The following is an 11,764-nucleotide window of genomic DNA, read 5'->3' as shown; positions in this document are numbered from 1 at the left end:
ATGTGAAATAACAAGGGATAAAGGCAGGATGATACGGAGTTCATAGCACAGCTTGGGAGCCTGGCAGATCTGGGGAAAATTCTGGCTCTACCATCTCCAGCTAATAAAATCTCCACTTTCTCAAAAGTAAAATGAAAATAACTACATCATAATAATATGAGACAATGCCCAGTACATAGCAAGTAATTAATAAATGGTAGCTTTTTTCTATTGTTATTAATAATAATAATAATAATATTATTATCATTATCAAGACTTTGCTATACTAAAGCTTACATTACTGTAAAGGGAAAGGGAAACAGCTTTCCTGGGAAATAGGAGAACTAAGAAACAAAGACCCAGGGAGCCTTTTAGGATGGTGCTCTCTGATCCTGGTGGGTTTCAGCAGATTAACATCAGGAAGGTTATTGCAAAGATTTGACCTGCAGTGGGGATACATACAGTGGTAACAAGCTAATCTTCGGAACAGGGACCAGAGTGAGTGTCCAGCCAAGTAAGTAGAATGGGGCAAGGGAGGACATTGACAGCTAATTCTTCTTTGTCCAAGATGCTGAGCTGAGCCCAGGTATTTTCTTCTGGAGGATCCCAAATTGTTCTTTCTACCCATCCCTCCAAACTCCTCCCATTCTGCACTCAGTGCTCCAGAAACATCCTTAGGCTGGGGCTTTAAGAATCATGAGGCAAGTGATGAGTAAGTAGTCCTGGACCTTCCACGAGAGGATCCAAGACACTGCTGCCCTGAGCAGGGGTTTCTGCTCCACGGAATTCTTGGCTCATTGAAATCACAACCTCCAACCCAGGGCACTGCTGCAGGATGGGGCAGGAGTAAAAGGATTGAACACACCAGAGACAAAGTCTCAACACAAAAGAGCGGAAGGTCTACTCCTAAAGAGTGTGATTCTCCTGTCCTTATGGGAAAGCTGTGCTTCTGCTATTGAAATATGAGGTAGGGCCAGTGAGTTTCTGTAATGGTGTCACCTGCAGTGTGAATACTGGAGGAATGACTGGTAAACTCACATTTGGGAAAGGAACCCAAGTGTCCATAATATCTGGTGAGTTACCCCAGGTGGCACCATTTGCAACCCCATGGGCCAGTGTCACTAATCCTTCTCCTTGGGAGGTCAGTTATTACTATGATGAGGCCAACTGTGGATGTTATAACTGTCTTACAGAGGCCTCTGTAAAGCGAACCAGCATCACTTATCAGTCTTGAAAATCTGTGTTTCTCTAGGTCAAACACATTAAAACTTGACTTTTATCATTCAATGGATATTTTTAAATGCCTTCTATGTGGCCATCACTCTATAAAATGTTAGACTGAGTATGAAGAATTCTAAGATCGATTCCTGACTTGTCCCCAAGTAGTATAAAAACTTTCCAGAGGGACAGAAGTATTGTAAATTTAGCAAGCTGAAGGCTATTTTAGTATTAACCAATTGATGATGTCAATAGGCACATGAGAGATTCAGAGGGATCGGATCCCAGCTGGCAACTGGCCTAGATGGAGAAGTTTTTATGCAGTGAGCCTGAAGGATAGACAAAGAAAGGAGAGAAAGGGGGTTCCAGGCACAAAGAACAATAAGAAAGAAGGCATGATCTTGGGAATAAATAAGGCGCATGCATTTTGGTCTAAGTAAACACATCTGATAATAAAGTTGGATGACGAGAAAAGCAAAGATGTCTTCTGAGACAATGGAGAAAAGGAATACTAGCGTCTTCAAGAGAATACAATTAAGGCCATGGCCAGCCACTGGGAAAGTAGGAATCTAATTTAGAAAAGCAGACTGGATGTAAAGGTGAGAGGGTCCAGCTCTTTCCATGGACAGTTCATGGCCTAGGGACCTGCCCTCTCCTTCCTCAGTGGGCTCTAAAAGGGGCTCCCTCAGAGGAGGAGAAACTTAAGGGTTTCTGTAAAGGAGATATTGGGAGTGGTATGGAAGTGCTGCCTCCCGGTTGCAATTTGGCAGAGGCACTCGAGTTTCCATTACTCCTGGTAAGTCTGTCCAGGAAGTGTCACTTCTTCCTAACATTCAGCAAAGCCTCAATGGGATCAGTCAGTGTTGCTAACTCACAGTTCTAGGTTCTTAGTGCTTAACTACAAAGCACAGATTTAGTGGTAAGGGAGCTTTCAATCACTGCTATGTCCCTGAGGATGTAAAGCACTAGAGAGCATTGCAACATGTGCTTCTGTGGTAAGTTTTGAATTAAAATCAAAGGTTAAGATTTGGAATAGCTGATCTTCCACACTGAAAAGTTGATCCAGTCTTGCTAAGGCTACCCTCTGAGATATCATCAGTAATAGGATGTGTTTATCTTGTAGGGTGGAACAAATGTTTCTCGCCCCAGGGTAGGTAGACCTCTAAAGCCCTCGAAATTAAAAGTGACTTATTTCTTGTCTTCAAACAAAAAGAAAAAATTAAGATTGCATCAGAGGTATGTGGGGTGAAAGTAAAAAGGGACTAAAAAAAAAATCAAGTTTAGGGATGAGTACCCCAGCTTCTTTGACTAAAAAGTCTAATAAGCAGAATTTTACAAACCTGATGGTCACCAGCCCATGTATTTACTCAACAATTGTTTCTTGAGCACCTAGTATGTGGCCGATACTCGAGATACAGCGGTAAAACAGACGGGCCATTGCTGTCACCGAGCTTACGCCCCAGGGAGCCAATATGAAGAGTTTGGCACAGCTGTACTCATATAGGGCACATAAAGGACTTGAAACTCAAGATCCAGAAGTGCATGGCAGCCCTGAATGTCTTGCCAGGAAGGTTGGGCATTATCCTACAGGCAATAGGGAGTCCTTGAATTATTTTGAACAAAAAGTGACCCAATCAGCGCCATGTTTTAGGCAAGTACTTTGGAGGGTGAGCTCAAAGAAATTGAGACAGGGGCCGGGGCCAGAGGATGAGGAAGAGAGGAAATCAGAGGTAGGGAAGCCGGACAGGAGAAACAACAGCAAAAATGCAGATAGGGAAGCCCCAAAGGGCATCAACTGGTAGAAACAGGATGTGAAAAAGGCTAAAGATCACCTTAATTCTTTTGATTTATTTATTGCTATTTCATTTTGATCTCTCACTAGCAAAGCTGAGCAATTGGCTGCCCCTGGTAGTCACCCCCTCACCACCACAGACTTAAAGGTGGCTTTTAAGTCTCACACTCAGCCCGTGCCTTTCCTCAAAATCTCATGGATTTGTGCTCTCTCTCCAGACCAACACTGCCCAATAGAACTTTCTGTGACAATGGAAATGTTCCATCAATCTGCGCTGCCCAATACCAGTAGCCACCAACTGCGTGTGGCTATTGAGCNGCACCAGCCTGTAAATTCATTTCATTTGGGGTCATGGAGAAAGCTTTTTTCTCAAATGAATAAGTCAAATAGCTATATTAAATCTTGAGTGTTTTCTCACTCATTAGGTAAATCAGGAAAAGAGGTGAAGTGACAGAAGGGGTTTTGTTATGAGGCATCAGACACTGTGGGATTCATGGGGAGGAAACAAACTCATCTTTGGGACAGGCACCCGGCTAAAAGTGGAACTGAGTAAGTGTGAGATTCTATGATGACTACAAAATGCATTCTGGTGACGGTGAATGGGAGAAAAGGAATGTCATGTCTCTTATTTATAATTAACTATAATGTAGCGTTGAAGTATTAAGAATTGTGGCACCCAGATAAATTAGTGAAAGTACTCAAAGACTAAAGGAGTGTATTTTCTTTGGGGTGGGAATTTAGCAAACCATTAAGATTTTCCCCAAGATATGAGGCTGATAGAGCTCTGTCTAATATTAGAGTTTTTAGCACTAGAATTGAGCTAAATGGAGCCTGATAAAAGAAAAAAGCTAGAGGAGCAGAAAATTGCCTGGCCATGATCTAATAGACCCTTTCTTCTTCCACTGCCATTGATCCAGATACATTGTGAAGAAGATATTCAAGGTCATTTTATCCATGCGCCAAATAAGCCATACCCAGTTCACTTTAGAGACAGTGTCCCTTTACACTAAACATTGTTCAAGAAGAGTCAGTGAAGTGCAGAGAAAGGAGCCCAGGGCTTCTGGTTTCAGTCTAGTTCTAGATTTAATTTGGCCCCAACTGACAGTGTGACATTGAACAAGTCATTGCCTCTGGGTGTGCCTCATACTCTTCTGGTGTGAGAGAAGCTCGCAAAAATCAAAAAGCTCAAAATCTGTGGCTCTGGGATCTCACTCCTTATACCACCTTAGAGTTTATATGACTCAAGGGTATGGACTATTATGGCTATTTCATAAACAAATTCTATAACCCCAAAGAAATAACCTTGCTGATCAATAATATAACTTAACATAGAAATAATAACCACCTTCTCAGTGCCTATGATGTGTGAGTACGACTCTAGGTGCATGACATATGGTATTGTTTGTCTTCAAACAACTTTATGGGCAGGAAACAGTATCCCTATTTTACAGAAGAGGAAACTGAGGCTCGGAGAATTGTCCAAGATCCCAGGAGTAAGTGAGTGGCAGAGTCTTGATTCAAACCAGGGTCTGCCTGCCCGCTCCCAAAGCCTTGCTCTTTCTACTACATTGATGTCACAGGCCCTGTGCCAGGGTTTATTTAGAAATAAGAGACTCTGCCAACCACGGTGAGCAAGGAAAACATGGAGTTTATATTTGTATTGCCAGATATTACCATGGCTTAGAGATGGAGCTTTGGACAATCTTGACTTGAATGTCTCAAATGTCCAAAAGATTCTCTTCCCCATGAATGAAGAAACAAAAAAATTCGATGGCTACTGGAATCATTTACCCCAATGGAGAGAGGAGCTGGCAACAGCCACCCCCTTGTTCTGACTTTCCCTTCCCCTCACTATTTCTTGTATTGTCATCAGTGTAACTGATCTACAAGTGCCTGACTCATTTGCGAGTTATAGAAAAATGCAATGTTGAGGGAGGGCTCTTTGGACATTGTTGGANGCTCACGCTGGCTGCTGGCTGCACATGGTAGCCCATGGCAACACACTGCCACAGGGGCTGCAGCCTACACCGTCACCGGCGACTCAGGGCAGCCCAGCTCCAGGTTGAGCTGTTGTCCAGCATCTTAGCTGTAGAGGGCAGTGTCACTGGCCCTCATATGTGGGATCCAAACTGGGGCCCTCTGGCATCCCAAGCCAGTTCTTAACCATCGCGCCACTCGGCCGGCCCGAAGTTTTAATTTTTAACTGGCTTTTAAATTTATTTAATTTTGTTTAGCTTTAATTTAAATAGCTACATATAAAGACTGTCATATGGGACAACATAGTCTTGACCTTCTCCAACCTGACACCCACTGGCTGTAGGACTTAAGTAAGTGTTTAACCAGGACTCAGAGTTGGGCATCTGGCCCCACAGTCACCTCCTCTCCCAGCTAAGGTCAAACTGTATCTGGTGGTACCCTGTCCTCTGCCTTCTTTTTGAGGCCACATTCTCTCAGCATCTCTACACCCTTCCATGGCCCACCCACGACTCCCACTGATGACTAACAAATGCATTGGAGTATGTGGGTGGTACTAATGGCTTCCCATCTCTCCCCTTCCAGTAAAAGATTTATGTCATAGGGCCTTAACCTACGGTGATGCCAGCAACCCCGCACCCCTACCCTCCCATTTCCCCTTATCCCCCCCCTCCCAGGTATATGGAGGAGCAGACAGAATCTTTTGGGGCCAGAGCTTTGTATGCCCCTCACATGTGACCATGGACCCACCCCTGCTCTGCTGCTCCAGGGGCAGCCCCACCCGCAGGCGGCTCTGCCTTGACTCAGCATCCCAAGGTCATGCCAAGAGCAGATTTCCCAGGTTTCAGGTCCAGCTGGATGTCTGCATTGCCAAGGCCACTCTGGCTGGCTCAGCAAATGGGGTACATCACTAGTCTGAGCAGCCTTGTATGCATGGTGAGGAGCTGTGGGAGCCGAGAACCGCGGGGACAGGAAGCTCTAGTCCCAACCCTGCTGTAAACTCTCTGGGTGGCCCCAAAGTGCTAATCCTCTCTGCAAACCTCTGCTTCCTCCTCTAAAGGCAGGAGGTCTGAAAGAATAAACACTGAGAGTCGCATTAAAAACACAAAATCCTACGGAAATACTGAAACATGATTCTCAGCTCTGAGGAAAAGGCTTCAGCAACTCCTGATTCCTGGGGGTGAAGAGTAGGAACTGACTATGTATTAGTAGCACATTATCATAGCAATATCCTGGTAATATCAACAGCTGCAATTACTTAAATTTGTTCAATGCTTTACAGTTTATTAAATATAATTTTTTTAAAGATTTTTATTGGGGAATTGGGGGGATGGGAACAGACAAGTTGTTGTCATTTTGTTCTTCAGTCTAGTTGTGGAGGACGTTGCTTCACTGGCCCAAGTTGGCACCATCATTGCGCTCTTCCCGGGCGAGGCAGATCAGTCGCCAGCTTCTGGACGACCACTCATGGCAGCTGCTGGCCGCTCACACTGGCTGCTGGCTACACACGGTAGCCCATGGCAACCCACTGTAGCAGGGGCTGCAGCCTACGCCATCGTTGGCGACTCACAGCAGCCCAGCTCCAGGTTGAGCTATTGTTCAGCATCTCAGCTGTAGAAGGCAGTGTCACTGGCCCTCCTATATGGGATCCGAACCGGGGCCCTCTGGTGTCCCAACCCAGTTCTTAACCATTGCACCACTTGGCCGGTCCATTAAATATAATTTTATATGGAGAAACTCTCATTTGTTTCTCAGAAAAGCCTGGTTAAGAAGGTGAACAAGGCAACAGCTTCCTGTTACAGATGAAATTCCTGAAATTTAAGTGGTGGTATGACTTGCTCAAGGCCTTGCATCTAGTAAATGGTAGAGCCAGGACTCAGACACAGGTGTTTTGCTTTATAGTCTAAAACTTTTATAGATGAGAGAAATCTCCCAGTGATGTGACCCATCTTCCGACTTAAGTCCAGCCTATCATAAACCTCCAGTTCCTACCAATGCCTAAGTGTGGGAGACCACCCCAGATTCCAAGACGTACGGTGTGCTTGCTTTGTCCTGCCAGAGCTATGGTATTGTTTACTAGGCCTGCTGAGCTTTTGAAGAAGTTCCCATTAAGTAGAGGAATGAGCAGTGTCATTAAATAGGCCTTCATTTCTGGTTTCCTTGAATGGCAGGCAGAGCCTGGCAGAGAGCGTTCCCTGACAGCCTGGCCTCTTGGCCAAGACTCATGGCTTGTGCGTGTCTCTGAATCCCAATCTGTTGTGAGCAGCTGGTTTCTAGAATGTTCTTTGCCATCTAAAGCCTGAGGATGTGACTTGCCAGCCCCGTGGAGCCCTGCTCTTGCCCGTTACTAGCATCTGGACTGAGGCTTGGGTTGGGGCAAAGAAGGAAATGAACATCTCCTAACCCGGGTCCTTTTGGCCAACAGACATCCAGAATCCTGACCCTGCCATATACCAGCTGAGAAGCCCTAAATCCAACGACCCTCCCATCTGCCTATTCACCGATTTTGATTCTACAATCAATGTGTCAAGTATCACGAACTCCACAGAGTTCAGCTCGAAAAATACGGTGCTGGACATGAGATACACGGGTTCCAAGAGCTACGGGGCCCTGTTCCGGAACAACGACGCTGATTCAGAATGCGAAGTCGCCTCTGACCAGGTGGTCTACTACCCCAACTTAGGTGAGTGCAGTGTTGGTGCCTGTGCAAGCTAAGGGTCCTCACTTTGAGAGGCCTGGTTGTGTCAGAGCTCAAGCCAATGGTATCTAAAGCCACTATTCTGATTGGTGGTCTCGGCTCGTCAATTGTCAGCAAAGCCCCCTACCCTCTTGTTACTGAGCACCAATGAGCCCCACCCTAGCAGGCCATAGAATGCCCTGAGCAAAGAGCAGATGGGGAGAAGGTGGCAGGAGAGGGCACTTGCCCTCAGTCTCACCCACCCTGAGTTCCCTCCTCCCTGCCTCTGCCTGAGCTTTTTGCCCCTTACTCCTCTTCCAGGCCCCATTCTAATGCCCTTCTCCAAGATTCCTCCCCTTGTTTCTTTCTCTTTGCCAAAGATCTTTCCCAGCTCCTGACCTCACTCAGTCATTCATCCATTCAACAAGCTACTGACTGTGCACATACAACATGCCAGGTGCTGGAGTGGAGGAGGAAACAAGCCAGATGAGGGGTCTGCCCTGAGGAAACTCGATTGTAGTTGGGGGAGATCATCCATCAGCAAGAGGAAACCTAGATAACTTCAGATTATAATATATGCGTTCACTTGGAGTTGAGGAAACAGCTACCTTAGGGACAAAAGTCAGAAAAGGGCTCTCTGAGGAAATGCTATTTGAGCTGAGATATAAAGGATGAGAAGGTACCAGCAGAGAAAGGACCCTATGGAGGACTAATACAGGAGCTTAGTGAGAAGGGAAGAGCGGGAGGAAATGAGATGGAAGAAGTACAAGGGCCAGATCATAGGGCCCCAGAGGTCATGAGAGGGCAGATATTATTCTAATTACAATGAAAAGCTACGGTCTGGCTTTAAAGCAGGGAAATAGCATCGGATTTACTTCTTTAAAAGAGCACTCTGCTGAGTGGAAAATGGATTGTATGCGCCAGAAAGGAAGCTATTGCAGCAGAGAGATGATGGTGGCTGGGACGGGGTGGCGGCAGGCTAGTTGAGTGGCCAACACTGTTTGGGATTCAAAGGTAGAGCCATAAAGGTATGAGAAGAAAAGGAGGGGATCAGGAAGGTGGCTGCGTTTTGTACCTGAGCAGCTGAGTCAATGCTAGTGCCATTTACTGAGATGGAGAAAACAAAGGAACAAATTTGGGGTGCAGGGATTGAAACTTTGTGGAACACATGGAAGTTTCTAAACCCCTTATGGCACTTGTCACTGTGTATGTCTTATTGCCTCAATCGGATTCCAACCTCTTTATGGCCTTGTGTCGTGTAACATGGACTTTGCACAACCAGTGTTTGTTAAGTGGATGAAATGGTGCCCAGAAGCCAGGACGTTGGTCCTGTCAGAGCCAGTGGCTTTCCCTAGCAGGTGCCCATATGCGATAATTTCCCCCCAGATCTCTCCACGAGGAAGCGTGGAAAGGCTGTAGATAGTCCCTTGCCCAACTCTTAAGAGGTCTAGGGTGGGAGAGTCAGCATGCTCTGGACTCTAAGAAAATTTCTTTGTTTCTCCTTTTAGGAATCCCCTGTGATGCCAAGTTGGTAGAGAAAAGCTTTGAAACAGGTAAGAGTGGAGTCTATCCCAGCTTTGCTCACGTTTGGGATGGCAATGAACCCACAAGAACCCTGACTGGGTAGGGGAGGTGGGGAAGAATTTGTGGACCTAGGAATGAAGTTATGAGGAACAGGAACAGCAGTTCAAGCCCCACTCAGAGCCTCCTGGGGTCATTCTGGAATCCCCAGGCTCCTCTCACCATCTTTTCCATTCTGAACATTTTGAGGATGAGTTTCTAGTTTTACTCGACCAATGACTCACACCTAGGCCTCTGTATTCCTTTCAATCACTCCACTGTCAGGAGAGCCAACAAGAGCTTCCAGGTGGCTCAGCTGTGAAATTTCTGACGGGCTTATGTACGACCCTAAATTAACCCAATCATCCTGGGGACATCTGCCCTCCATAACCAGGGGGTTTTGCCTTTTTTCAAGAAAAGCAGCAGAGCTCATGTAGGTAGTGATATTGTCTGTAACAGACCCCCACCACTCCTCACCACCTACCCTGGGCCCATATTCATTTCCATTTGAGATGTTTTATGAGCCATCCCTCCTGTGGTTCAGCCACTGGGTCCTCACTAAGGGGCCCAGACCCAAGAGATTGCAATAAGTTCTCAGCACCCACCTCATCCTCCTGCCCTGAGGGACTCAGAAATAAAATGAGAACTAAGTGCAGTTGGTGTTTTCCTTTTGAAAGAAATACTGTTGACCCTGAGCAATGCACAAATATGTTTACGGGGGGGATGTGCACAGAAGCTCAAAGGGAGAGGTGGAGCCAGAAGCTGAAGCCCACCCCACCAGCCCCACCCCACTTTCAGGAAAGCCATTGGTATGTCATAGGGTACCGTGCAGACCTCGGGTGTACGTGCTTATAACCGTTGTGGCCTCTTGCTTTTGCAGACATGAACCTAAACCTCAAAAACGTGTTAGTGATTGTGTTCCGCATCCTCCTCCTGAAAATGGCCGGGTTTAACCTGCTCATGACGCTGCGGCTGTGGTCCAGCTGAGGTGAGCGGGCATCTCAGCTGGGAGGTGGGGTATGAGGGTCTTAGAGTGAGTCCCCAAGCTCTGAAAGCAAACTTTCTGTCCACCCCCAGAGTCTTCTTTTTAGATCCCAAGTCTGAGCTCACCAAACTCCTCAATTTTCTACCTGTTAGGAGTTCCTCTTGTTAATAACAAAGGCCTGGAACGTTTGCATAACACAATACACTCCTCAGATAATAAGAGTCACCTCAGTTGAGTCATGTGTCTCCTGCAGAGTATGAAGAACAGTTGTTATTATCCTCATTTTGGAAATGAAGAAACTGAGGCCAAGTAATGTCAAGAGCCACACATTGAGTGGAATAGAGAAACTCAGGACCCCGACACTCATTCACACCTTCTATTGTATCCCTTTCACTGCAAAACCTAATGGGGCTCCCGATTCCTTTCCTCATGTCCTCTGCCTCCAATACAGTGAGAAGACATTATGTTCATATTACACCCTAATCCTGGCTAGAGTCCCCACACCCTTTCCCCGCAGTGTCCCTGGTCATCCTGCTGACAAGTGCATACCATCCCACCACATCAAAAAGAACTCCAGGGTCCATTTGCTCCCAGAGCTCCACAAGTAGAGGCATCTCCCACGTCCCTAACTGTCCTGGGTGTCTCCCCAGAATCCAGACTGACTTCTGTTCTTTCTCTTCCCAGGTCGCCAAGAATGTGAGCCCGGTGCTCCTACTCCTCACTGCCCTCCTCGCCCTCTTCAAGCAGAGAGGCACTCTCAGCCTCCATGGAAAAAGTCCCCTCTGCCTCTCTGCAATGCCACCAACTCCACCAACTCACAATTATCCTACCAGATAATTGTGACCAAGATGCTGAAGAGCTGCCAAACATTGCTGCCACCCCTTCTGTTCCCTCATTGCTGCTTGTCACTGCCTGGTGTTCCCGGCAAAGGCAGGGGCTGTGGCTGCCTCTCCTGGCTGTGGAGACACCCCCTACCCCTCCCAGAGACTGCCTCTGATGTCCCACTGGGCGATGGGTCCCCAGGGCGTTTTCTCAGGCTCTGGCTCCTGGAGAATCTTGTGAGGAGCTTATATTTTTAAATAATGTTCATAAAGAGATACATATTACCCTTTTCCCCAAAATGTGGGGAAATTATCTCCTTATCAGGCCCCGCTATGCTGTGTATCTGAGCCACATTGTGTATTCTGCTGCCATGGCTTCATTAAAAGTGATTTAAAAGAGCAGAGACTGTGCTCCTGTTTGACTGGGTTTGGTCGGGGTCATTTCCAGCGTGCTGTTGATCACTAGCTGGGCAGAAAGAAACCAAGGCATCTGTCCATGATGACATTCAGGGAGCTTAACTCAACAAGCTGCTTAAGTCAACCTCTTCCTGGAATCACTTCTAAAATATTCCACTAAGAAGGCTGTGCTAGGGGCCAGGCAAACCCACTTAAAAGCTTGGGTCCCTGCTCTTCCGTTTTCATGCCACACTGCTGGGCCACTCATGGCAGGAGGCCCATGTACATGGGTGGTAGTGACCTGTAGCTGACATCTGGCAGACAGGGACCACACAGCAAGTGTCCCCCAAATGCCACCCACT

The 11,764-nt window shown here is 46.7% G+C and overlaps 1 gene segment (V, D, J or C); it reads left to right on the top strand.

Annotated features, from left to right (window-relative positions):
• LOC109393692 (T-cell receptor alpha chain C region-like) overlaps window positions 1-11,405 on the top strand; it is an 80,444-nt gene extending 69,039 nt beyond the window's left edge. The window contains 4 exon segments of the C gene segment in view: window positions 7,389-7,646; window positions 9,149-9,193; window positions 10,081-10,188; window positions 10,870-11,405. Coding sequence covers window positions 7,389-7,646; window positions 9,149-9,193; window positions 10,081-10,187 — 410 coding nt within the window.
• Window positions 11,406-11,764: the final 359 nt, after the last annotated feature.

This window comes from Hipposideros armiger, unplaced genomic scaffold (genome assembly GCF_001890085.2).
Source record: "Hipposideros armiger isolate ML-2016 unplaced genomic scaffold, ASM189008v1 scaffold_385, whole genome shotgun sequence".
Lineage (NCBI taxonomy): Eukaryota > Metazoa > Chordata > Mammalia > Chiroptera > Hipposideridae > Hipposideros > Hipposideros armiger.
The sequence above is the reverse complement of the archived record's forward strand: the minus strand, read 5'-3'. Positions and strand labels throughout refer to the sequence as shown.